The sequence below is a fragment of the Chaetodon trifascialis genome, chromosome 2 (assembly GCF_039877785.1).
Source record: "Chaetodon trifascialis isolate fChaTrf1 chromosome 2, fChaTrf1.hap1, whole genome shotgun sequence".
NCBI lineage: Eukaryota > Metazoa > Chordata > Actinopteri > Chaetodontiformes > Chaetodontidae > Chaetodon > Chaetodon trifascialis.
This window is the reverse complement of record NC_092057.1, coordinates 15,238,923-15,266,810: the sequence shown is the minus strand read 5'-3', so window position 1 is coordinate 15,266,810 and position 27,888 is coordinate 15,238,923. Positions and strand designations below refer to the sequence as shown.

At 43.9% G+C, this 27,888-nt stretch overlaps 2 protein-coding genes across 8 annotated transcripts; one reads left to right on the top strand and one right to left on the bottom strand.

Annotated features, from left to right (window-relative positions):
* Window positions 1–2,719: 2,719 nt before the first annotated feature.
* Window positions 2,720–8,333, top strand: tmed1b (transmembrane p24 trafficking protein 1b). The gene is made up of 5 exons (XM_070979957.1): window positions 2,720–2,992; window positions 4,315–4,412; window positions 4,500–4,689; window positions 6,880–7,047; window positions 7,166–8,333. Exons 1-5 carry the CDS (start codon window positions 2,741–2,743, stop codon window positions 7,214–7,216), a joined length of 759 nt encoding a protein of 252 aa, XP_070836058.1. The 5' UTR covers window positions 2,720–2,740; the 3' UTR covers window positions 7,217–8,333.
* A 1,639-nt stretch (window positions 8,334–9,972) lies between these two features.
* On the bottom strand, window positions 9,973–27,086 carry LOC139339989 (dynamin-2-like). Of its 7 annotated transcripts, none has more exons than XM_070975518.1 (21): window positions 26,645–26,935; window positions 23,328–23,401; window positions 22,985–23,134; window positions 22,691–22,894; window positions 20,965–21,063; window positions 20,588–20,748; window positions 20,280–20,422; window positions 20,050–20,185; window positions 19,830–19,897; window positions 19,304–19,442; window positions 17,133–17,219; window positions 16,851–16,921; window positions 16,358–16,412; window positions 16,091–16,102; window positions 13,883–13,993; window positions 13,683–13,792; window positions 13,476–13,587; window positions 12,538–12,705; window positions 12,215–12,441; window positions 11,154–11,402; window positions 9,973–10,857 (listed from the first exon to the last, which is right to left on the bottom strand). In XM_070975518.1, the coding sequence occupies exons 1-21, from the start codon at window positions 26,803–26,805 to the stop codon at window positions 10,788–10,790; spliced, it is 2,607 nt and encodes an 868-aa protein (XP_070831619.1). In that variant the 5' UTR covers window positions 26,806–26,935; the 3' UTR covers window positions 9,973–10,787. The 7 variants fall into 7 exon arrangements, with proteins under 7 accessions (XP_070831619.1, XP_070831628.1, XP_070831655.1 ...); XM_070975527.1 differs by lacking the exon at window positions 19,304–19,442 and adding an exon at window positions 18,027–18,165; XM_070975546.1 differs by lacking the exon at window positions 19,304–19,442 and adding an exon at window positions 18,027–18,165 and having other exon boundaries at window positions 10,662–10,854.
* Window positions 27,087–27,888: the final 802 nt, after the last annotated feature.

The window sequence follows — 27,888 nt, the reverse complement described above, 5'->3', positions numbered from 1 at the left end:
TTTGGTGTACTATGGTTGGGCTGTGACCAACTTTTTAAACCAGCAATACATAATGTAACCTGATGTCACCTAGAGTTTCGGGTCTTTCAACATCAGACAGTCTATCTGTCTAGTCTACAGGCTGATCACCCCGGCCGCTCAGCCGGGATGATCAGTTCCCGGCTTGCATCCCAGCAGCAGTTGACCACAGGGCCTCCCTCTTCAGCCAGTGACAGACTTGATGGCTCTGTTCTTTGCCAATTCCACTAGATCAAGTTTGGTGAAGGCTTTGCAGAGTGACCGGCCTGCAAAGTCCCAGCACCTCAGTAAGTTTGCTGGAGGTTTTCCAGCCTTGCGTCCTACATTACTCCACCAGCTCCTGGTATTTGGCACATTTGCACTTTTGTGCTTCATCCATACGCTCTTGCCAAGGAACAGTGAGCTCCAACATGATCACCTGCTTTGTAGCATGCTCAGGAAACCTCAGCTTCTTGCCCAGGTTGACTTTCAACTGCCAGTTAGCAGCTGAAGAGAGGAGGCCTGTTGCATAGTTTGGCTGAGGGGTGTGTCTTTCTCTGGGCCATCATCCTCCAGGGTTAGCGGCCTCCTGCCGGGTCGACAGATACCCACTTTGTCCATGCGCCTTCCTGTCTCAGACTTACCATCCTGCTTGCTCCTTCCTCCACTCCTGCTCGAACTTCATCTTGGACTAGCTGCTGAAGAAATTTGCAAGATTGAATTTGACCCTTTTACAGGTTTCCTGAACACGTGATGTAAAGGAGATTAGTAATTAGTAATTATTCACCTGCTAAAAGTTTGTCACTAGCAGGTCTATTGGATTTGCACAAAAACATGGCAGCTGTCTTTCAGCCATATCGTGACCTGAGCCATCGAGATTGAGATGAATTTAGCCTCAACCTCTACTTTGGAACTGCAATGTATGAATAAAATAGCGTCATCTGTGGACCAAGAATAGATTTTTACGGGACACCAGTAGGCAAACTGCAATGACTTGGATCAATCATGATTTATGGAAACTGCTTGAGACTGCTTAGTAAGCTATGATTCTACCCACATCACTTCACAATTACAGAAGTTAAATTTGAATAGCTTAACTTTGCTTTCAGTTCACATTTTACACCCCCAGTCATTTTCTTCTGGTAGTTGCTGTTGCTTTTGCCTGGTCTGCATCTGCAGTAATGAGGCTGTTTGAGCACCATGAGGAGGAGGACTTGGGCCTCAGGAACAGCACAGGTGTAAGCAATATCATTAATGATAAATCCATTCCATTTAAGTGCCCCAATAATACCATGGCTGGCCCTGGATCACCTAAATGAAATGAAGCTATTAAGCAGAGTCATACCCTTAATCCAGTATATAATTTACTAGGACTGTGTCTGAAATCACTCAGGTTGCTACCGAGTGCACTATGTTTACTTGCCCCAATTTTAATTGTGTCAATTCTCAATGTGAAAAATATGCACTATGTAGTGCTCTCCTCCAGCAATCAAAGTCAGTCAAAATCACAGTTGTGTAACACTTCCTCAGTGATGATGCAAAAAGGCAATGATTCATAAGTGTCCAACTTCCTAATTCACTGCTCACTATGGAGTACTCTGTAGGCCTTTTTGCTAGAGGACAAAAATAAAAATGATGATGGCTGAATTCCATGTAGCTGCTTCAGTTCCCAGGTCCTGGTAGTGTGCATGCTGGCTCACTGTCACAGTCATGACTTACTGGGACACTTTTGTGTCACTTTTGTGGGCAATGGTGAATCAGTTAATGAGGGAGACTTTACACACAGCTTGGGAAAACATAAAGCTCCCAAATATAGAATCTAAATAAAATGTAAGGCTCTTTGAGTTCTCATTTGCTGTAACTGTACAGTACTTTCATTGTCTCAGGTGCAGCTATGAAAATGGTTGGCTTTAGGTTTAGCATTTCTAATAGGTTATTTAATGTTGTGGTAGAGGTGACAGTAATAACATTACATTTTTTATGAATGTATTATTGCTATTATTATTTCTTTCTGTCTTTGTTTCTGATATTATCAACATTGGTATTATTGATATGATTACTGTTCAATTTCTGTAGTTAATATTATGTAGCTGATCTTGGAAACAGTGACAATGACAAAGATTCTACTTATCACACACACATATAAGGATTGCCACAGTCATTAAAGTTTATTTAATGTTTTTTGTTTTGTTTTGTTTTGTTTTTTAATTTATTGTTTTAAACAGCTGCTCCCTAACCACCTGCAGAGTGAAATCTCCAGCCTATAGCTGCAGAGATTTTTTAAGCATCTGGCATCCAAAAATGATGAAATTATTTAGCATGTCATTACTTATTGTTATTTATGTTATTCTTAGTAGTAACAAGTCTGAAAATATTAGAAAAGTATGAAATAATGTTTAATTAAAGACATTAATTACAACCTATAAAATCTTTATAAAGTGATTTGTCCCTGCAGAGACGTATGTAAGTGGCTTTGTGATCTTGATAGGAAAAATGCTTTATAAATAAAGTGTATTATTATAATAATTGTTGTTAGATTTTTATGTATTGGGAGCATGTCACCTCCTCTCAAGAGTGGGTCACAGCAGCTGCCACTGTTAGGATGGTGCTGAGTGAAAACCTCAGACCTGCAGTGATTGGAGGACGATTGCTACCCTTCCTCCTCTGATTGGTTCACATCGTTGGCCTTGTCCGGGGTCCTCCATCCAATCACAATATCGCAAAGTTCTGCTGCGGAAGAGGGATGCGAAGGAGATGGCTGAACTTAGATAGCCCTGGGTTTGGGAATATCTTCACCATGGACCTTCTCCGGAGGAAAAACGGGAGTAGAGGACGACTGCTTGTCCTTGCGGTAGTGTTTGGGTGGTGTTTAGGGTCTGTGAGCTGCTTCGGACAGAGCCTAGACAGCGAGTTCACGTTTCTGCTGCCAGCCGGAAGATCCGAGTGTTTCTTTCAAACAGCTGTAAAGAATGGTACTATGGAGGTCGAATATCAGGTAACTGTGTGTGTGTTCGACAGACAAAAGCACTTAGTATGTTCTCATTTAACTGCTATCTCATAATGACTCATACCAGCCATACAAGAAAATGATGTTGTTGGCTAACAGTTTCTAACCGTTCCTCCTCGAGCTAGCTGACATGCTGGGAGTGCATTTGCATACTCAGTGCCAGTATATAAGTCAGCTAGTAATAGCTCATATTGTTCCGCTAACCTCATGGTGTGGGACTTGACGTAACCAATCTAATAACCACCAACTGAAGTTCACATTTTCCACAAACGGCGATAGACTGTGGTCAAAATCTGTAACGTCACTTCAGACTTTACTTATCCAGCACCCTTTGCGAATGATTGCAAGTCCTTCCCGAAAGAGATGCAAAGCAAAGCAAAAAAGAAAGTAGTGTACAGGAAATAACTGGAAATGAAGAATACAGCAGGCATTGCTCCCCGTCTGAATGAGTCATTATGCAAATGTGAGGTTGTACACGTAACTTCTGTCTGAAAGGTTCAGATCCTGGTAGCCTGCGGTCATCCGGCAGGTTGTTCCTGAAGTGACGCCCTGCTCCTGGTGAGGAGGGACAAGGAACGACCAAACCCTCATCGTGCCCATTTATCAAGGCAGTGCTTTTAGCTATTCAAAGGTTGAGAGCAGAATCTTACAATCGATCAGTCATAATGGTTGATTTATAGGCCGCTCACTCATCAGAGTTAACTGAGTGGGATTGAACAGCTGCTGCAGAGCCATGGGAGCTCTGGCTGCACAATGACACCTCCAGTCTAGTGCTGCAACCAAAAGTTATTTCCATTATCCATTCATCCATTCATAATTTCTCCATGAATTATTTGGTCTGAAAATAGTGACCAATGACCATCACAGGGTCCCAAGTGTCCCCGTCACAGCAAGATTGCTTGTTTGTCCAACAGAAAAAAGAGATTTTGGTTTTTGGACATTCTTGCTTAAAATAATGACTTTAAAGATTAATCAGTTATCAGAATTGTTGCTGATTGATTGATCAACCAATCATTATGGCTCTACTACTGTCCAAGCTGTGCAGCACTCTGTAAATGTAACATGAAGAACCACGTTAAGTTCAGCTAGTCAGCAGTGTGTTTGTTTAGTGGGAGGGTCCCAGTCTAAGAGAGCGACGGGCTCTCTCTTGAAAGGCAAACATTTCCTGTCTGTTATCTCAACTGTAGCTATCTAGTAAACGCAAATTGCTAAAACAATAATCCGCAAAACAAAAGAAAGCAAATGGTTGACTTAGGAGGATCATTTGTGACCTTGTTGCTCAGTGTTTGTGTATGTGTGTGTGCACACAGGTGATCGCGGGTGCCGGCATGGATGTGGACTTCACCATCCTCTCTCCAGAAGGCGTCCGGCTCATCTTCGAGTCTCGACGCTCTGATGGCGTCCACGTGTTAGTGCTACGTCATGTATTTCATATTACTGACCTTGACTGGTAGAGCTGTCTTTTTATCTTTGTCTGTGCTTCCTGTTTTTTCAGGGTCGAGCCAACGCAGGAGGGAGACTATGAAATCTGCTTTGACAACAGCTTCAGTCGCTTCTCGGAGAAGATGGTGTTCTTCGAGATCATCATCGAGGGTCAAGGAGGAGATGTGGGTGGAGATGATGAGTGGGTCGGATTAGAGGAGCCTGATGCAAGCCTTCTGGAGTACAAGCTGGAGGACATTCGGGTGAGATGTAGTGTTGGTTTTGGCGGCCTGTTTTAATTTTAGTCTAGTCTTTGTGTCAAGCTGTCATTTTAGTTTTTATTAGTTTTAGTCACGTTCATACTCTTTTTAGTCTAGTCAAGTTTCAGTTGACTAAAAGTCTGAGCATTTTAGTCTTATTTTAGTCAGAATTATCCGTGACTATTTTCTTCTAGTTTTAGTCGACGAAAACTGATGACATTTTATTCTAGTTTTAGTCAATGAAAACTGTAGTCTCTTTTTAGTAATGCAATTCTGTTTAACCCAGTCAATATAGTATCTAGTAGTACAGACAAAACCAAAATTTTCCTTTAGTCAAACAAGGTTGTCTTATTATATTATTGTTACCTTTTAGACTCAAGAATACATCCATTCCAGACACGAAGACGCTCTGATTTGAGTTTACAACATATTTATTTTACCAACCAAAGCCGGCTGGCCGGCCATCAGTCCCGCTCTCTGTGTCAGCTGTCTGTCGTTAAAGTTAACCTATCGCAGCTGCATTTTCTAAATAATCCCGCGAGTGGGAACTAATGCCGTGACGTGGCTTGCGACTGCTCAGTGCGACCTGATGCAGCCCCTGAAGTGAGACACGGGAAACAGAAATACTGCAAAATAATAATAACAACGCGACTAAACGAGACGAAATAACGCTAGAACATTTTGTCTCGTTTCGTTTTAGTCAACGAAAATGAAGAGACATTTTAGTAGAGTTTCTATTTTGTAAGCCACATTTAGTCTCGTTTTTATTCGTCAACGATATTGCATTATATATTTAATTGTAGTTATCGTCACATGGCCAACATTTACGTTGCGTCTCGTCTCGTTTTCGTCACGTGATAAAGGTTCGTTGACGACGATATTTAGTCATAATTTTTGTTGATGAAAGCAACTATAGTGAGATGCTTGTTTTGGGGTTTACAAATGAATTCATAAATGGAAATCTAGTTCACTGTGCAGCTGACCTCACAGTAAACCCCAGCTGATGACTTAGATTCATTCACCCATCTCTACACAACATCCAGGTGAGAAGAGGAGAGATAGATGCAACAGGATTGTTGTGTCGGTGCATTCCAGATCAGATTTGTCATGTTTTTATCAAGCGTGAAGAGAGTGATGACAGCTTTTTTCTGGATTACATCTGCCCTTGCCTCTGAGCCAAATACTGTTAATTGTATCTTGAAAGCAGTCAGCTGGATCAGTGTTTTTTGCCTTTGTTCATGAGCTGTTAAGCTTTCTGGATCATTTGGCTGGGCAAAGGATACGGCTGCTTTATTCTGTGCTTTTCTTACTGTCATCAAATCCAGTGAAAAGACTAACACCAGCCATCGATTGATCTTGTATTGTGTTGTAGCCAAAGACTGATATTTCCTTTGTGCCTAAGACTTCCATTGTTGTCCAAAGAGTATTATCAGTGAGCCACACTGTAGCACTGGCTGACGTGTTTCTTCATTGTGATGAACACACTCACTGTAGTTCATTTTCAGTCAGTCCCACATATGCTGTCCTGCTGCACTAAATACCCACTAGAGCACATTAATCCACGGCTGTAAATAGTTCCCAACAAAAACGCAATTTAATACTCATGTTTGCTACAGTACATTTGTCCAGCTGTTTTATGACATGAGTTGGACTCATTTTCCGTTTTCTTCAGTAGGAGCGAATTGAGCTTGAGGCTGAAAGCAACAGACTTGGGAAGTGGGGAAGTTTTGAAAGGCAGAACAATGCAGTCTTGGTGTTTTTGGTTTTGGTCATTTCTTGGGTTGTGCTGACAGTATGAAAACTATAGAATAACGTCAACCTTAACCTTTAACAAGCAGGGGAGTTCTCAACCTTTTGAGAACTGGTTACAAACTCAGGGAGCCAACATATGACTGAGGGCCACAAAGGAAAACTCATGAACTAACCCTGCAGCTACCCTGCAGGTGTGACTTACTTACTAAACCAAACCACAGCGTTGGTTGGATGGCGTAATATTTTGGTTCGAAACAAATAGGTCCTGTGAAAATGATTTCACTGCTGTGTAACATTTCGAGCAACAGGCTCGAGTCTGAGGTAGAAGCTGGTGCTCGAAATGGCTGAAAACTGTGTGCTTTTGAGACCATTGTGTCCCTCATGTCATTTTATTTCCTCTGTCTCCTACTCCCACTTCTCTCTTCCCCACACTGTCCTCAGGAGTCCATGGACTCTCTGCACAGGCGCTTGGAGCGCAGCCGGCAGATGCAGACAGTGCTGCGAGCTTTTGAGGCGCGAGACCGAAACCTTCTGGAAGACAACCTGTGGAGGGTCTCATTCTGGTCCTGTGCCAGCGTGCTGGTGATGCTGTGTGTGGCCCTTACCCAGGTAAATGGAGCAGTGACTCACCACGCAATATCAGCTGCGAAAAGTTTGCGGTGATCATGTTTCAAGGGGGTTTTACAGTCTATTACGCTGTTTGATATCTGTGTTAATCCTCCCCCAGGTCTACACTGTCCGTAAACTGTTCGACGACAAGCGGAGGGTCTGCACATAGAGGCTTTGCTCTGCGGTGATAAATGGCAGCTTGGGAAGGAGGGCGGTCCAACACAAGACGTTCAGCTGGTTACCCATTCAGATTACGCTCCATTATTTTTCATTTAGTCTGCATCAACACCAGCATTTAACGCCAATTTTAAAGCATCTTTTACACTCCTACAATCTTGTTTTAGATCAGTTTGTGAGCAATAATGAAATGACCCTGAAGGGGTAACCAGATGAGGAAGAGACTGAGGTTATTTCATTTGATTTAGTGTCTTTAATGTCAAATCTGACCACAAACCAATGAGGAAATATATTTTGAAAAAGGCACTGCCTGCAAAGACAGAACAATAAATGTTGTGGTTTTACTGCTGTCCCATGTTTCTGAAACTGGTTTGAGGCGTTTGGAATTTTTCGTTCAAGGTGAAATTAACCTTGAAGGTCAGGTACATGACACAACTCAAAAACTGATCCACACAACTCCTAGTTTGCCGGTTTACAAGGGATGACTATGTGCAATAGCGTTGTTGGCATATTTGTTCCTCCTGACAGTTGAAGATCTTTCTATGATATTCGCGATTTGTTCATCTGTCCAGGTTTTTCCTCGGCCACAGTCTCATTCATCGTTGGGTTTTTTGGTTTGTTTTGTTTCAAAGTGATTTCTTTTCATGTGCCAGTTCACGTCCATGCTGACGTGTTGACAAATAAGAATGTAGAACGAGAAAGACGGAAAAGTGTGATTGCCAATAATGTACACGTCAGCACTCAGACAAACATGTAGTAGGAAAATTCAGTTTGAACATACTGAATGTTTGATGTGTGCTCGTATGTGTCTGTTTTGTCTCCCAGACGATCAGACTTGCTTTTTATTTTCCAGATGTATTTTTGTGTCAACAGGATGTGATGTTTTGATTCTACTCAGACGGATGCCAAGTGTTTTTTTTTTTTTTCTTTAAAATAATATCAGGCATTACATATGCTTTAGAATAATTCAAAATCATATTTTCATGGATGTCATTGATGGATGTTATTGATAAATGCATTTTTTACACAGGAGATACTTGGACTGATGTCAGTTTTCTTTGTAGAATAAAAACTGGTGACGCACAGAGCTGATAAATGAATAATCTTTCAAAAATCTTCTCTGTTGATCTTCTCTGTTTAACGTCTGTTGTGCTGTAATCAATCCAGTGAAATGAAATCTGAATTTAATAGATTTAACACTACATTTGAGCAGAAACTGTTCTGCAAAGGCATGTTTCAAAAGCAGGTTTCTGCTTCTTGTACATGTAAATTGAGAAACCTTAGTGCTGTTAACACTGACAGCTTTAAACTGTATTATAACAGGATTCTTTTCTACATAACCCTGCCGAACACACTGTATCTAGATTTCTGCTGATGCAGCTCCCCCTAACGTCTGACCTTAAAAACAACCACAGCTTTGGCATTATCAGACATTGAGCTGAAGTTGGTCTAAAGGTTAAATACTTAGTCATATTTGATCAGACACTTCAAGAATCAGCATGCTGGTAATACCTGACAAACACTGAATTAGTTGTCAAATTGGCAAGTTAATACATTGAGGCTCATCTGCTTGATCATAGAGTGTCCCAAATGCCAGAGATGAGCCTGTGAGTTAAGTTTCTAGTTCATGATGTGTGTAAACAGTTTGTTATGTACATCATACACTAACAATGTAAGAAAGAACGATGGAGCAGGAGTGTAAAACAGTTTATTCTACAATCTTGGAGGAGGACATGACAATATTCTGAGTTTCTTGATGTTTTAATTTGACATGCAGAGATTTTTCTTCCATTAGCTAGATGTCTCATCCATCCTCAGGTTTCACAGACATTTCAAGAGAGGAATTATGAGACAGTATTTCAGTTATTCTTACATCCATAGACATTATAGTTGATCTCCGGTGTAAATTAAATTCTCTGTAAGATCAGTAACGTACCTGCATGTTGCAGAGCTCATCATTACTTTTAACTGAGGCTGGGCTGACACAACCATTTTTCATAATTTATCCCAATTATTTTGCCATCTTTCCCTTCCTTAAATGTCTAACTAAAAACAAGACAGAGCATCAACAGTTTCGGGTGTGTAAACAGGAAACAGCTCCAGAAACTCCTTGGCGCTCATGCCAAGCGCACCAGGCCGAGCAGACTGTACAGAGTCCAAACGTCTGCGTTTCTTTCACCGGTGGTTGGGACGAGAGGGGACTTGCGGAGGTCGCCTGTGAGAGAAGACCATTAAAAGATTTCCAGTCAGTTTCTGCTGATAAGTGGATCAGTGACTCACGCAGCTGACAGACACAACAGAGGAGTGGGATTGCGTACCTTTATTCATCCCTGCCGGGCTCTATGAACGGCCCCGAAGCAACGAGTAACACTGTCTGTACTGTGTGTTGCCACTGGCAACTGCAGTTACCATGGTAACCGACAGCTCCATCATACAGGAAGGAAAGACGGACACGCCAGGCTGCACGCAGAAACGTGAAACGCTCTTGTTCTGCCTGGCTGTCTCCATTTGACTATGAGGCAAATCGACAGGTCTTGACCTGGACTCACTGAATTCTGCTCTGTGTCAGACAGTGTCAGGAAGTACATGTACTGTGCGTTCAATGCGCAGAAACGGCAGATCGAACAACAGATGGAACAAAAGATGAGGTGAAAAACACAAAGGAAGGCTTGGTGGTGCATGGAAATTTGAGGGGAGCAAAGAAAGTCAAACAGCAAGAAGAAGCAGCAGGCAGCACACCTTCTGTTTCTACGCTTTTATTCATCGTCACTTCATACACCTCCTGAAAGAGAGGCCCTTTTCTTTCATGGTCGTCGTTTTCTTTATGGCTTTTTAAAGGCGATAACACTACAAAACCATTTTTCATCATTTTTTTAAATCATTTTGATACGAATTTCAGCAAGGATGAGCTGTGGTGGGACGTCACTCTTACCTCAACTAAACCACACTCTAAAAAATTTGTATTACAGTAATTAGACAAAATATTGACGCATACAAATTTCATTGGTCAGTCTATTTTCAATAAGCTTTGAAAATATGAAAATACCAACGATGAAGAGAAAAAGACTATCAAAAAGTGCTGCTTACTTAATGAGGTGCTTAGTGTGTAAGATTACTGACAAAAACGTTAGCAAGTATACAACTCACGAAACAATTACTTCTAAAAGTGTTTTCTTACCATTATATAAAAGTTATGAATCGCATATTGTTTTAAGACACATTTCATTTCAAATGAAATGAGCAAAATTCAAGATGACTTGCTGGTTTGTAACCTTTAAGTCAAGAAAATCATCAAATGTATCCCTTTTCATAATACTGAACGCAGAATAATACATGTTAAAAAAGCTTCCGGCACAAAGTCAAAATTTCATACATAATGCTTCTGAAATGCACAGACTGAAACAGCATCAGATTACCAGTTACAGTAGGACAAAGTTTGTAGTTATAGGGATATACATGAAAAAAAGGAAATATAAAAGTGTAAACAAAAGGAAAGGTGTGTGTGTGTGTGTGTGTGTGTGTGTGTGTGTGTGTGTGTGTGTGTGTGTGTGTGTGTGTGTGTTCTAGTCAAGCAGGGAGGGCTCTGAAGGACGTATGACAGTGGGTCGGTTGGGAGCAGCCGGGGGTCTTCTGCTGCAGGAAGAGAGAGGAGGGGAGGTGTTGGGGGAGGGGCAGAGAGAGAAGAAACATGCAAGGCAAAATATCATCAGACAGTCATGCACCAATGATTCCCAAACCACCAAAAGCCAGAACAGAACGTACAGTACAACCCATCACCAGCTGTCTCAAAAGTCCCCTCAACTTCCACCAATGCCAAAGCCACAAACAAAGACATCAGATTGTGTGTGTGTGTGTGTGTGTGTGTGTGTGTGTGTGTGTGTGTGTGTGTGTGTGTGTGTGTGTGTGCGTGTGTGTGCAAACGATTTTACCTGGGAATCCCGGGCGGCAGGGCAGGAGGGACGCGGGCCGGCCTGGAGGGGACAAGAGGCACAGACCCAGAGCTAGGATCGCCCGCGTAGGCCGTCTGGCCGGGGCCGGGTCGAGACGGCACGGGCGGTGCACCGAACGCCGGTGAGGGGTTGAGGGGTGGTTGAGGACCCGGGGTGGGCCCCCTGACTGCTGGGGGTCGGCTGGGAGGGGGCGCTGTTGCTGGGGCAGGGCGGGATCCTGGTGGAGGACTGAAACAGAGAAGCAAAGATTTCAAAATGATCTCACACCTTCAGTTCACTGACAAACACATGGAAGAAAAAGATCACTGAGGGTCATTAGTAATGGTATTATTCAAATAACAGCCACTAAAACACATTTTTATATTTGGTAAATTGTTTATGTCATAAGTTTAGATGCACCGAAGCCATTAGCAGAATTAGTTCATGAAGAAGACACTTTATTAATCTCCCTAAGAGAAATTCCATTTTAAAAGGTTTATATAGAGGCTTTAGGCATGTTTTTGATAAGCGGATTATGCAAAAATTAGGATTACAAGCTTGACTGCAAGTACTTATTATTTCATTCCTTTGCATCAGGTGGCAGTACACTCAAACTGCTCTAGTGTGCATGTGTAAATAAAGAAATAAAGTGATGCTGATGAGACTGCCAGCTGCTAATGAGCTGTGTAATGCTGAATATGACATCAGGTCAGTGAGGGACTGGATTTAGATGGAAACCTTGATCTGGAATAAATACGCCCCCTTTTCTGACAACTCCAAGTATTTGTTTTGATTCTTACAGCAAATGTCACAAGAAAATCTTTGACACAGATACCTTTGAGTTTTTTTTTAAAGAACCGAGACCAGGATACAAACCAAACAGGACAGTGCGCAACACATCAGTGCTCTCTGGTGGACAAACTATGAAATGGTGAAACTGAATCTAAATATCTTCTCATCTAGTTTGGCTCGTCTGCACTGACACTTCTCGATACCCATCGGCCGACACGTACACTGAAAAGCAAATACTGGCTGATATATTTGTGTTTATTCATGTTTACTTTGGATCCTTGGCAATCCAGCTGTCATCTACTGGTGGAGGCACTGGGACAGAAACAGTGGTGGTGCTGATGTCTCCTATGAGGACCAGGGCCTCTTTCAGGGCATGATACATCCTCAGCATCTCATCTCTCCTCTGAGCCTGCTCTGCCGACTCTTCCATCAAGCTGCCCTGGTCCCCGGCCGAGTACAGGTAGGCCAGCAGCTCAGAGTGGATGAAGTCCTTCGCCTGGAGACGGGAGAGGGCAAAGAGCAGGACGGACGGTTAATACCGCTATACTAGTCTGCTAAAAGTTGTGTACAACTAATGGAAGACGAGACGCACGCTGTTGATCATGAGGTGCATGATGGTCTTGGGCATGAGGTCTCTGATGGACTTGTTGACAATGCCGATGTATGAGTCCACAAGGTTGCGGATGGTCTCCACCTGCCGTTCCAGCTGTGGGTCCATGGACACGGTGTCGCTGGGGTTCATCGCATCTTCACTTTCAGGCTGGAGACCGAGACAGAGACGGACAGAGAGCAGAGGTGTTGATCGGTTAAAGGGCTGCTGCATGAACACAATACTGTCTCCCACTTTTGGTTATTTCACATGTCAGACATACGTTTGGGCGGGCCTCTGTGTGATGTCACATATTGCTGAGCACCAATCAGCATGAAACAATATTTGTATCAGAATCTGATGACGGTTGGAGGGTTGTTTGGCCACTGTCAATCAAATCTGATTAGCTGAGATTAACAGAAATAACTTTGTTCATTGTACAAAAATACAGTTTATTATTATTATTATTATTATTATAAATATGTCTTTTATTGACTATTTATTGTTCTTGAAAAATGCTTTGAGCCTTCCAGCCACACTACACTTGTATTCATGACCTCAAATATCAGATCTTTTTGGATGCACCCTAAAATGAGAATACATCATGCTGGATGTGAATTTTTTAGATGACCTGAATATACTAGTGTGAAAGGTCACCGGTGGATAGCTTTGACCTGGATACTGGATCCTCACTTTGCTTCCTGGACCAGCATGGCACTGAACTGAATAAGCAGCAGCACACACTGTGCTTGTGGAACAAGACACAAAAGTAAAATGCAGTTTAAAACTTTACCCACAAACTAATCTTAACCAAATATATGCAAACAGGCAATGCGTGCTGTGCATCTTTAAATATCCCTCAGCCAGATTTAAAGCACTAGAATCCTTTGTAAATACAATTTGGCTTTTGGTATTTCACTTGTGAATACCCTCTTGTGTACCTGGTCTTTCTCAGGGTAAACACCAGCTCTGAGGAACGAAGCCTTCCAGCTGTCAACATCCTCCTGAGTGTCACACGCCAGTTCGATCTGACGCAGGTCTTTATACACATTCCTGTAAGACACACACATACACACACATTATCCAAAGGTTACTGAGCAGATGAACCCCGTGATTATGACCGTTTTAGAGGATGCTGGCATCCACACCTCTGTTCCGTGTTGAATATGGCAAAGACGTGTTTGCTGGACATGAAGCCCTTCTCCAAATCCCTCAGCTTCAAGTTGTCCAGAGGCAGCATGTACTTCTTCTCTTTCTCCTGATGAGACACCCACAGATCATGACATTGAAAACTGTCAGAAAAAAGAACAGTATTTTCATGCATTTACTGTCCCGTCAGCAGCTTTACCTCCTCATCTTTGTACCAGGACAGGGACTCAGCGGTCAGGACAAACCAGTAGTCCTTGGATCCTCCCTTCATGATGCTGATGTTTATAGTGAGCCAGCCTCTGCGGATCACCTGCACACGAGAGTCCGACAGTTGACTAAATTGCACACCCCACGAGAGGGGTAATGTGTATCTACAGCAAGCAGAAAGAATACTTCAAACAAACAGAAGAGAAAAAGACGGACATGTGGCACAACAGTCATGCAAAAAGTCATTTAAATAAAAGACCAGCGCAGGCCAACCCACACGGTATGAACTGAAAACACACTGCAAACACAGAGACACAAAAAACAAAATGATGACAGCTCCAATGAAAAGTCACCTTCTCTGCATCCCTCTCACTGCCGGACTGACGGCCAGGAGGACAAAGGGGACACACACAGGAATAATAAGCGGACAGATGCAAAACCCTGATCTGGGTGTTCTAACCATGCAACCGTGCAACAGCTGTGGTGCTGCAAAAAAGACTCCCCTGCAGCCGAAAAAGCATTTTTCTCCATAGACCACAATTACAATCGGGGCCGTTTTTAGGCGCAGACGAACTTGATGGTTGCCATGGATACCACCAACTGGAAGGGCGCCAAAGCGGAGGAAGACACCCAATCTACTTTTAAATCCTATGCACACATTTCACTGTTAAATAACCTCCATGGTTGTACTGCCATATATACGCCAGGCAGACATGAAAACAGTCTACTGAGGGCTGAAGCTCACTGACATCCTGACATAAATGCTGGCTGTCGCTTACTTTGTGACCCACGCACTTTATTTGTTCACACTGCTGCATAAGAAACAGAGACAGAGCACCAGACAGGCTTAAGTTCCATCATATCCCACATACGATCAAAACTGGGATAAAACTCACAGCAGGACACTGAAAGAACGGTCAAAGTTGTAATGATCTATACCCTGAACTTAGAGTGAAACAAAGCATGTCAAGAGATCTGGGATCAGTCCAGGTATTTTTGGTTAATATAGTCTTGGTATCAGCCAGATGTTTGCCTCTGGACTGACAGCTGTTAAAAAACTACAGCCAGTAGTTTAGATTAATGAGCTGCTTTGAATTTTACAAACAGAGGAGGGCCATCTTGAAACTGCTGCCGTTGGTTGAAGGGAGATTTGTCAGACCCCCGTGTCAAAACAGATCCACACCGACATCACCTTTAGAGACCCTACAAGCATCACACTATAGGAAACAGACTTTAAGCTTTATTATTTTGAATGCAGGCCTGTTGTAGGTTGTACTGTAAAAGTGCAATGTGAATGAATTTTAAAAGAACTTTGGATCATTAACCCTCGTCAGGACATCTGGAAGAGAAAGTCAGATGCTGTGTGTCCTCGATGAGGAGTCAAATACACAAAGACACATTGTTCTATTCATATCAAGTCATTTGATTTTTTTTCGTACTGTATTGTGGAAATAAAATGTATCCACCCACCACCCCAACCCATCATCATCATCATCATCATCATCATCATCATCATCATCATCATCGTCATCATCATCATCAACATCATCATCATCATCATCATCATCATCATCATCATTGTCGTCATCATCGTCAAAACCATGAGATGACACGACAGACACTACTCTGCACGTAAAGGTGGTAACTGACAGACTACATGGTGATGATGGTGTGAGTCAGACCAGAAGTTGACCGAAGTTAAATTTTGAATAAAATATATAACTTTTCTAACTTCCATACGGTATCAGAATAAAAATATCAGTCCAACCAGGAGCACCAAAACGACCACCTTTAAAACTGCAGACAAACATGATTACAGCTCGTGCTGTAACTTTTTAAACCATTAAGACTTAATATTTCTAAAACTTTCTCTTCTTTAGTGTGTGACATCATCCCAGCACAAAGTCAATGGGACGGGCACAGAGATATGCAGTGAGCCGCACAGAGCAGAATCAAACAGGATGAGACATTTTGACCTTTGACCTTTTCGCTGTGTGAGAAACTTGGAAAACTGGAATGAACAGTGCGTCTCTGTGCGTTGTGTCCAGTTCTCGTAATACGTCCATTACTGTGACTCTTTCACTTCCCTCTTCTTTGTCAAGGAGCACAAACGTTCCGACATGGTCTCAATGACCGTTGACTCCCCCACCCACCCAAAGAGGAAGTGACACGTGGAGCTGCAGGGGGGTACGGTACTTACAAGAATCTCTCCCTGGGCCGTAAAAAGGAGGAAGAGGAGAGGAGAAAGAGGAAAGGGAAATAAAGAGAAAAGACAAGAGGGGCACAGACAAGAGTATGTAAATGTGAAGCAACACAGGGCAACAATGACAGGAGAGACGGGCTGAGACAACGACAGAACGAGAAATAAAAAGAGCAGCAGGGGAAAGTGGCTGCTGTGATGCTACGGTGCTGTGAGGGCTTTATGTGGGAGGCGGACGCAGTGTTTCTACTTAAACAGGTGAGTTACCTGGTTGGGCATGACTCTCTTCTTGGTGGCGTTAGCAGCAGTCCTTTGCTGAGCACTGCAGGAGAGACATTCAATAAGGTGAGCAGTGACTGTGACTTTGTTCATGTGTCTTCACATTGACTGATCATTCCCGACACACTGACTGTGTGTGTTAAAGAGAAAACAACACAGAAGAAATTTTCAGGCACCACATACGGATTATTTTCATTATCAATTAATCTGACGATTATTTTGTCAACCAATCATTTTTCCCTATCAAAATATTTGAAAATAGTATGTCAGAACTCAAGACGACACTGAAATTTCTTATTATAGACAGCCAAAAAAATCTATTTAGCATAAAGCATAACAAAGAAACCCTCCCAATAATAATTAACAGAATTTCTGTCAATCAATTAATCGACTAATTGTCTCATTTCTAGAAAATCTGAACAGAGACCTCCCTCTCTGCTCCTCTAAAACTCATCAATGAGCATCTGAAGCTTTGTCTTACTTGGCAAATCCAATGAAGTCCTCGTGGTTAGTGTTGATGTAGGACAGCTCAATGTCAATCAACAGCAGCACCTGAGAGGCAAAACGTCTCGTTAGGTTCACAAGAAGTGAAACCAAACAAATGTACAGGTGGGCTATCTGTCTCTCTCCATCACACACACACACACACACACACACACACACACACACACACACACACACACACACACACACACACACACACACACACACACACACACACACACACACACACACACACACACACACACACACACACACACACCTGGTCTTTGGTCTTGCTGTCTCTCTCTCTGACGTAGGTGGTGACGATCCTCTCGGTCTCCTCTCTCAGGCGAGGGTACGATCCCAGCTGTTGACACACACGCAAAACACACGCACGTGCACTGCTGCAGGCACCGCGATTACAGGATACACACACCTGTGTAGGCTTACACAACACCGCAAACACAACTATGAGGAAAGACAGGGGACAGATGAAGAGTGAGGAGGCGTGCCATGCACTAATGACTTCAATTTCAGCTTGAGATTTCACGTCGGCTATAGATGTTGTGATGGCAGTTGCGTCAAAACAGTGTATTAAAAATCGTCATTAGCAAGATATCATCTCAAGCTGATAAGGAGTCTCAACTAATCAGGTAGGAATGAGGAAAAAATTCAAATTAAAGTCCAGAAGCAGAAGAAGACTGGGTAGGGTCTGGTGGACTCTTGTGAGGGGTGCATTATTCTTGTCAATGTGCAGAGCAGAGTGTGTGAAGACCGGGTGAAGACAGCCATTTCTAAGCAGGGAAATTTCTGAATGTCAGTGGGGGTCTGATTTGACAAGTGAGGCAGGGTGGGGGGTTGTTACATAAATCACCAAGTGGGTAAGTGGGCTGGTAGGGGTCCTGGACCAGAATGGGCTCATTTAGATTTGTCACTGAAGGGTAGGGTGGGTGGGATGTGTGCTGAGCGAAGCCTTCAAAGCAGCAGCGAGGGGTAACAATCAACAACGCAAGACAGAGACAAGTTAGTTCATGGATTTTTGTGATTTGAGTCATTTCCTTCACTGCTCTCTATCTTTGCTTGAATTTGTTTTTTCCCCTTTGACTCTCTCCCCTTTCAGCGCTCTCTCTGCATTCATCACTTTTTAATCTGTCTCTCCGCTGGTCCTGTTTACCTTTTCAGTGCACTTCCTGATCAGGGCCACAAGCTCGGTGACGACGAGGTCGACACATTTCAGACATGGGTCTTTCAGCTTAATGATCTGCTTTTTCACTATGGCCTCAAACGCCAGGTCTGGGGTGAACAGGCCTGTCCTGTGGTGAGGCATCATGGGAGTTGGAGGTTTAATGTCAGGCGAAGGAGGAGGTGGTGTAGCATGGGTCATGATGAGGAAGAAAGGGAGTGTTGGTGGAAAAATAAAAGCCCAAGTTGGACGGAACAGTTTAGATAAAGAATAAAGTTTCAAAAAGGAAAAAAGGATGATGGAGTTTGAGGAGTATGAGAAAGAAAAAAAAAACAGGTATTTCATTAGTTCTACTTCATGTACACAACAGAAACAAGGTGCAGGTTCTCAACAGAGCTCATTGCAGTTACAGCTTCCTGTTAAGAGTCAGCCTACAGCTGTTTAGCCATCCTAGCTGCACGGCTCTATGAATGGAAATGTCAGTTTGTCCGCCACTTTGGTCCGAAACAAAACATCTCAACATCGTATTGGATGGATTGCAATTAAATCACTGGGACATTCATGGTTCCCAGACTATGATCAATTATTGGTGATGCTTTAAATTTCCTCTAGTGCCACCATCAGGTCAAAATTTCAACATATTTTCCGACATTCCCATCATCTGTGTGATCGGAGCCGACACACGTAGCCGTTGTAGGCATGCAGCAATGCAGCAGAGTCTTAATTCGTAAGTATAAATCCAGCTTCGGCATGCTAACATGCTGTAGTAAGATGGTGAACAATGACAGCATTATACCTGCTGAACAGCAGCATGTTAGCATTGGCACCGTGAGAACGTTAGCATGCTAGCATTAGCATGTAGCTGTGTCTTAGTACAGCCACACAGAGCTGCTAGCATGGCTGTAGACTCTCAGCGTTAAACCAAGCCTGCAGCTTGTTTTGTAATGAACCTGCAGGAACATGTAACAGCCCATCTGCTTCTGACCACACAGCCTCTCAGAGACTCCGCTCCAGTGCACTGCAGTACAGCCGGCACGTTCAAACACATCCACTGATGTTCATATATGTGAACTTCACAACAGGACTGAAAAAACTGAACCCTCCCATTGAAAGTATCCATTTTATTGAAATTATGGCTAGAAAACTAAAACAGCTGCATTTGACAGAAGTTTGGCAGTAAAACAGCCCCTGGCAGCTCTAAAGCTGGCTGGTCTCTGTGCTGTGTATGTACAGGTGTGGGAGCCGGGCAGGAGACCATGCAGTGATACCTTATTAGTGCACTGTCTGACTGTGTTGATGAGCTCCTGGATGACCAGGTCGATGCATTTCAGACAGGGTTCTTTCAGCTTAATGATCTGCTTTTTCACTATGGCCTCAAACGCCAGGTCTGGGGTGAACAGGCCTGTCCTGAAGGACATACAGACAAGACAGACATGGAGGGGGGGGTGTAGATAGACACACGGGAAGATGAAGGAAGACATCTGCAGACAGACACTTAGGAAGACCAAATGAAGAGTAGTGGAAGAAACACTGGAAGAAGTGGTGAGGAGGACGGACATCAGGCTAACAAGCCAAGGAGACTAAATCAAAAGCTGAGATGTCACAGATGACAGAAAAACAAGGACAGACAGAACTTAACAAAGACATGAAAAACAGGACAGACATAGAGATCCGGAGGACAGACAAGACTGAGGCTCTTTATAAAGCTGAATGGACACAAAGAAACAGGGAAAAGGCTGGCACACAGCTAAGCTGCTACATGCGATGTGCTGTTTGCAGGTCGTCCCAACTTGCCTGACTCCATGGATGTTCTTGATGGCGTAACTGATCTCTTTCCTCAGCTCCTTCTCATCGAACTCCATCTATAACACAGTGCAAAAAAAAAGGCTAAGCTTTCATTTGTTCTTGTTCATTTGTGGGTTTTTTTTTCTGTTAACAGGAACAACAGAGCAATACCAAGAAAAAGCATAATGTTAATAATCATGATGAAAGCAAACATCGTAACAGTGCTCACCTTCACCAGCTCGAAGGGAAAGCGCTCGTGAAAGATGCGGTTGATCTTGGCTCCACCAGACAAGTTGGAGGTGTCCACCTGGTCCCCGGACCCCTCAATGCACTTCTCAAAGTCCACGCCGAACTGCTGCACCATCCTGCAGTTTGTGCATAGCATAGTGTGAATTTTAGCACTTCCTCAACTAACGTGTGTGTTTGTGAGTGCCTGCATCTGTGTGTGTATGCACTGACTGAAGCAAGGCCTTGGTCTTGCGTGTGGGGTCGTCGGGGCGGAAGTTCTTGTACTCCTCCACCTCTTTCTCCAGCGATAGCAGCTGGCTCTGCAGCTTACTGCGTAACCCCGGCAACGTGTCACGGATGTGGTTGGTAAGTTGCTGGAGAAAAATAAAGGGAAAAATAACCTTTAAAGAAAATCTGTTATTGGGTTTTAGCTTCTCATTTATTCTGTGAATAACCCTGGAAATTTGTTGCAAAATGAAGCTCAAACTTGACATAAAATAGACCTGCAGGGTGTGCATGCATGTGTGATCAGGTCTAACCTGATTGAGCGTCTTCTGCAGGTGTGGCGTGCCCATGCGCTCTGCAATGTGTCTGTACGCAGGGTGAGACAGGAAGAACTTCCTCTCAGCAGCCAAAGCAGCACGGATGTCTTTCTTCCCATCGATGTCCTTCTGACTGCGGTTCACCACCCCGATGTAGCCTGCAGAAAAATACAGACAAGGCACCCAAACTATTGTTTTTGTTCGACCAGTGGAGTGTTTTTGACCTCTGACCCAAATCCAAATGTGTTTCACCTGCTGAGGGCAAAAAGTAGAGCATCACCTGTGTGTGTGTGTGTGTGTGTGTGTGTGTGTGTGTGTGTGTGTGTGTGTGTGTGTGTGTGTGTGTGTGTGTGTGTGTGTGTGTGTGGTCTTACCTCTGCGGAGTGGCAGTAGTTTATTTTCCAGGATGTCTTGTGCGTCTGTCCCCTCGTCCATCAGGTCCAGCTTGGTGATCACACCAATGGTCCGCATCCCTGAGGACAAAGGTGTCACGATCAGGTTCTCATACAGGGGTGGGGAACATCTGGAGCCCGAGAGACTGTTGGATCCGGCCCACAAGGCAAATCAAGCAATGACTTTTTTTCAGCCATAAAGAACATAAGGTGAAATAGTGGATTACCAAAGTGTCGGTTTGTCTGGAATAATTCAAAGAGATGAAGTAAAACCTGACGTGGAGACTCAGTGATAGCGAGTGTCTCTGTGATTTGGCCTTCACGGTGGACATTACCAAGCACCTCCAGCTCCAGACAGCTTCTCAGCTCTCTGCTTTCAAACATGAAATCTTTTGAAGTGAAATCAAAGCTGTGGAAAGTGCAGCTGGAAAGAGGAGACACTGTGCGCCTGCTATGACATCTGAACACGCTGCCGAGTACGAAAACTCCTTCAGGAGTTTGGTGAGAGGTTTCAGGACATGAAAAGTGAACAAAAGGACCTGAACGTATTGAATGTGGAACCAGCTTTTGTTTCTGACAACCTACAACATGAAATCATTGAGCTGAGAAGCAACGACCCTCCACTAAGTGCTTCCAAAGGCCACTGGACTTGCTTGTGGTTCTAGAAAACGTTTCGCCTCTCATCCAAAAGGCTTCTTCAGTTCTGACTGACTCATGTGACCCTAACGACTCGCATGATAGCTGTTCCTGCTAAAGGACAAATGCCTGAGATTTCCCGCCAGTCAGTTAGACCTGAAGAAGCCTTTTGGAGCACAGGCGAACGTCTTCTAGAACCACAAACAAGTCGAGTCACCTTTGGAAGCACTTAGAAGTACCATGACCTGGATGAGTGAGAATCTTCACTGACAACAAGCCTCGACTGAGAGCTGACTCCTGTTAACACTCAGTTCTGCTAAAGACTAAAACCTGGAAAACCAGCTGTGAGTAGCATCATCATCATCCTCATCATCACTACCATCTGACATGAGATGCCTGATGGTAGAAGCCATTGCAGAGGTGAGTTTCATTTGCACGATTAGCTTCTCGAATGCTGCCCAATCACCAGTGCACCCACCTAATGTGTGCTGCACCTATGGAAACTGTCTGGGGCGGCACTGACTATGCTCTGGGAGGATGTTATAAAAACTACAACAGCTACTGATAGGAAAAAGGCTCCTCACCCCTGTTCTAATAATCATATTTTCATTACCGCACATTTTAACAACCCACAGTGGAACAGTGCGTCTTTGTTGCATCTGTTACAAACCAACATACAACACACACTGCTGAAAAGACACAAGACCACGAGTCTCCGTCTCCAGACATGCTAGCTGGGCTGTGAGACTACTTAACTGTCTACATGCAGTGTGTAGCTATGAAATCCTAATAACATCTTCAGGATTGAATGAAAGAAGGCCAAAGGTGGAGATTATTCAGTTTCATTACATTTTCTAACTAATCTTATTCAGTACCTCTATGCTGCCAGGAAGTCTTTTAATAATGTAACTGTTAATTATTTTGGCGAGCTGGCTCCTGCGCTGAGGCGATGATTAATTGTAAGAAGAATAGCTGCAAGATACAGCAAAGAGTAATTAGCCTTGCTCAAATTTAGAACCTAAAAATGGTCACATTAGCATGTTTTCCTCAAGGCCTCACGAGGTCCCCTTACCCTGAGGGTCCACCTCCTTGGAAATCTTGAGGGCATCAGAGTTGGCCAGGTCGCTGTTGGCCGGGGTGACGGCCAGGATCAGGCAGCTCTCCTTGGTGATGAACTGCATCAGCATGTCCTTGATCTGGTGCTCGATGTCATGGGGCTGGTCTCCCACGGCCACTTTGGTCATCCCGGGCAGGTCGATCAGGGTCAGGTTCAGGACTGAGAGAGGAAAGCAGGAAGGAAGAAATAAGTCCGACAGGTTGGAAAAGTGCAGCAAGCAGGCAGAGAGTGTGTGTCTGTGTGTGTTACCATGAGGGGAGTAGACACGGAGGTTGATGGGGATGGGGGAGATGCCCTTGTTGGATCCGGTGAGCCGGTCAGTCTCTGCTTCAATCTCCTGGCGAACCTCATCAAAGTCCACAAACTTCCGTCCCTTACAGTGCAGGAACTCTGCGTACTCTACATGGAGACAGCCAGAGAATTAGAGGGAGGGCTGATGGACATAGAGGCAAACACGGATGGCGTGTGTGTCTACACCTGTCAGCTGTACGCTCACGAGTGCATTTGTATGTCTGGAAGTCGTGCTGATGGTCGCACCGTGAGCCAAACATTCACTTCGCAGACCTTTTCCCAACTTATGCACACAACTTGCCTGCTTTACTGTTAACCAGCTGCAGGATGAGAGGACGACGGGTGACGATGCCGGATCCTCTGGGCAAAAAGTCCCTGAGGGAGAGTCAGAGATAATGTTTAATATACACGCACACACACTCAGGGACGAGGATAACAGCATGTCAAATTAAATGCTCAAATAAGGAAAGCACTCTCATTAATCCTGGATTAATTATTCAGTAACATGATGCTTTTTCTCAGTAAACAAATATCAGCTAAATGCTGAACATGTGTCAGCTTCGACCAAAATATGCATTCAAGCTCTAAAACTGGTCCCGAGCGTCTGTGCATGTAGACGTGTGCATTATTGATGCAAAACAAAGATTGAATTACAACCTTATTCATTATAAATAGCGCAAAGAGGGAGAAACACATGTCTCTGTTTCCCTCCTCTTCACACAGACGTTCGTCTGAATGGAAACTCCTGTTCAATGGAACTGTGATCATGTTCAGGTCACTGGCTACACATCTCTGCAGGCTACGGGAATATGTCTGTCTGTCTGTCTGCCTGCCTGCCTGCCTGCCTGCCTGCCTGTCTGCCTGTCTGCCTGTCTGTCTGTCTGTCTGTCTGTCTGTCTGTTCATCTGTGTATGTGTGTGCGTTTGCCAGGTCAGCAGCAAAGACTGAGCTGAGTTTCAGGGTAAGGTAAGCAGACCATAAACGCACACACATAGAGAAAAACACATCTGCACACATACATACGCACACACCCTGTGCCTGCTGTCCACTGCTGACAGAGCAGTCAGGATGTTACACAACAGTGATTCCCATCCTCTTTCCTCATCTCTTCCTGTCGCTTATGAAAGCACGACATGAACAACACAATGACCAACAGGACAGCTAATCAATGAAATCGCTGAGACATCTGCGCAGTAAACGGACCACCCAAACGTTTGCTGGTTATGGCTCCTCAAATGTGAGGATTCCCTTCTTTTGGTGTTTTACATCATTGTAGATTGAAGACTGTTGAGCTTTTGGCTGTTGGTCTGACATTAGTTTAGAACTTGTGAAGGGCTCCTCTTGTTATTTCTTTCATGCTTCATGCTCTAAATCATTGGCTCCCAACAAAACTTGTAACAATTTGTGTATTGATTAGTTAGTTGTCATTTAAATCAAGCAAAAAGCAAAACAATTTGGTGCCTTTCACTTTTTTCTGTCATTTTAAACTGAATATCTTGTCTTTTTGGACTATTTGACGTCATCTTGGACTCTCAGACTCGATGATGGACATTTTCCACATTATTTACTTTTCATACCCTAAGCTATTAACCTGTTATTAAAAACAACATATTAATTCATAATGAAGATAATCCATCCATCCATCCATCATCTATACCGCCTATCCCTTTCGGGGTTGCGGGGGGCTGGAGCCTATCCCAGCTACAATGGGCGAGAGGCGGGGTACACCCTGAACCGGTTGCCAGCTGATTGCAGGGCCACATGTAAGGACAAACAAACATTCACACTCACACCTACGGACAATTTAGAGTCATCAATTAACCTAATGAGCATGTTTTTGGTCTGTGGGAGGAAGCCGGAGGACCCGGAGAGAACCCACGCATGCACGGGAAGAACATGCAAACTTCACACAGAAAGGCCCCGCCTGACCCGGGGATCGAACCGGCAACCTTCTTGCTGTGAGGCACGCGCACTACCTGCTGCGCCACCGTGCAGCCCAATGAAGATAATCGTCAGTCCCTATTCCAAATCCTTCTAACTTCTGAAATGAAGCAGTGACTTCTCGTCACAGCTTGCATACTGTATGTGCACAAGAGAGTGATTTCCTTCTCAAAACAACTCAGACTGGCATGCTTGAATAACTGACCTGAAGCCACAACCGTCCAATATTTCACAAACAAAGAAAAGATAATAGAAAAATCCAAAAACTTGAATCCGTGATGACATGAATAATGCTTTCTTTCTTTTTTTTTAATCCCATTTATCATCATGTGACCCCTCAGATTAACTTTAACGATTAACCTGCCCAATTGTGTGTGTGTGAGGGGGGTCCCTAACCCCAGGTTGAGAACCAGTGGTCTGTACGATGAAGTGGAAAACTAAGTGTTAGCCGGAGCCCTGAACTGACTCAAAGTGAATAAATAAACAGATCTCACAGGCCGGCGTGACACCTTTGCGTCAGAGGGCTAATTAACAAACATGAAAACAGCTAAGTAGCCTTCTGTGGGTATCTGGTACCCAGTGTGTCATATACACATGACAGTGCAGCTGGTGACATCACTGACGACCCCAGCACGAACACATCAATGCCCCTACTGTCTCCCCCAGCCACCGCTCGGGCCTCAGAGACAAAAGGCAGCAGGAAAAAAAGGAGTCGTGGCTGCCTAATCAACATTCCCTATCTGTTGGACAACAAGTGAAATCATTCTGACGTGTACAAGCGTAAAGTGGTCCCTGTTCTGGGCACCTACACTTGGAGATAAAAACACCAAGCTGCTGTGGATGTCTTCAGTCGTCAGGGCCTCTACAGCAGCGGCTCGGCCATGTCTTCTTCCCCTTCCCCAAAGCTCGTCTTGCTGTGTTTCAACTGCAAAATGCAAGTGACTCTTTTCCACATTGCTGTAAACTGAGCAGACCCATCCTAACATGTGGCATTAATGGAGCAGTTGGTTTGCAGCTATTTGTCATCAAAGAGGGTCCACAACTGCTCATTCAAATTCCTTCAGTCATTCGTCAACCTCACAAAGACACTGAGCAGTGCAGGCGAGCTGGGAGCGCAGACTGGAGGCAGCTCTCCAACAATTCATCTACCTGATAATCACCTCATCAACCTCACCCTCAAAGGTAAAACATTGACCCGACCCACGTAATATGAGGCCGATACAGATTACTGACGACAAGGAAACAGTGTTTGTAAATGTTTGACAATCTGAAGCATGACTTCACGCGTCAGTGTTCATGTTTCTGCTGATAAGTTACATTTTTAATGGGGCGGATTTAAGACGTGCAGCTCCAGACTGAAGTCACATTTACACCGATTCTCCGATCGTTTTTGTCTCTCACTTCACAGCTGTTTACTTGCGTAAAATACGTAATAATGTATTGTGAATAGCTGAGCTCCAACATGGAAAAAACCCGTTGAAGGAAAAAAAAAGAAAAAAAGAAAAAAAAACTGGGAGGTACCGACACAGAGTGCGTAACCAAGTGCTTGGTTGGCGACTTTTACGCAAAAGCTCGGTGTAGTTTGTCTTAAACGAACAGTAACAAACTACAATAAACAAAGTAAATATCACATTCACACTGTCAGATGAATCCAAGATTGCATATAAACGGTACAACCTCCCGACGAAATTCTCCAACACGGAGCTCTTCCCTGCGCTCTGGCCGCCGACGACCGCTATCTGCGGCAGGTCCAAGTTGCAGGTCTGGCCGATGGAGCTGAAGGCGTCCTGGAGCTTGTTGATGAGGGGAATGAGGTCTTCCATTCCCCGGTTTCCCATCGCGGCACCTCGGTCAGCCCAACGGGCTCTATGCTGCTCTCCTGCCCGTTCAAATAAGAGCCAAAGGATCGCTCTTCCAGCAAACCAAAAGTTCTCAGATGGCACCGCAGTCTGTCAGAGTCTCAGTGACTTTATTTCATTCAAACAGAAAAGCAGTTCAGAGGCAGGAGGTCCGACTACGCTCAGAGCACCGGCGGTTTGACCGAATGGATGATCGCATGATAAAAAGTAGCCACATTAAACCCGAAAACTTCTGTCATCATCCGGTCAGGCGACTCCCTGCCTCCGCCGGAGACTGTGGCTCCGCCTCCAGCGTCACTGCCTTCAGTCATTGGTCAGCCGAGACGTCTGTCAACGTACACAGGCATGTCATAATTTTTACAATACAGTTGGACTTGCACTTTGAAACAGGAAGAATGAACAATCTGTATACATAATAAAAACACACAAAACACGTCAGCTAGCTTCACCTTCACCTGGTTTACACCTGCAAGAAAAAAGCTGCCTCACAGGGAGTGAAGCACGCCTTAATTTAAGCCAGGCTTTTATTAGGGATTGACCTTTGCTTTTAATTTATACATATTGTATGTTCTAACACTATTATGCAACAATCCTCCCTGTTTTCAGATCTGCTCCTGTTTGCCATCATAGTCGCTGTCGCGCGCTCACCTCGGCTGGCTCTGGCTTCTGATAGCTGTTCAGAGTTGTACAAGAAAAGAGCTCGCAGGTCGTGTGCTACCACAGCTACAAGTGTCTGCTGCTAACCACCTTCAAACCTCACCCATAACCTCTGACCTCTGTTAGGACCTGAACCTCAAAGGTTTGTGTTTTACGACAGAGCCACAAACATTTACATGATTTTTAAGCCGTCTCAAAAACTTTTACTTTTTCATCAATTTTCTAAAATTTGTTACCAAAAAGGAATCATTAACTAAGCAGCTGGGCAAGCTGTGTCTCATTAATCCCATACACTTCAGTAATATAATGATCCATAAAAGTCACTGTTGTCTGGACTCCACAGGTTTTAATTGCTGTAATCCTCCTCCTGTTCATACTGGCTGTTAAAAGACGCTTTCTAAACGT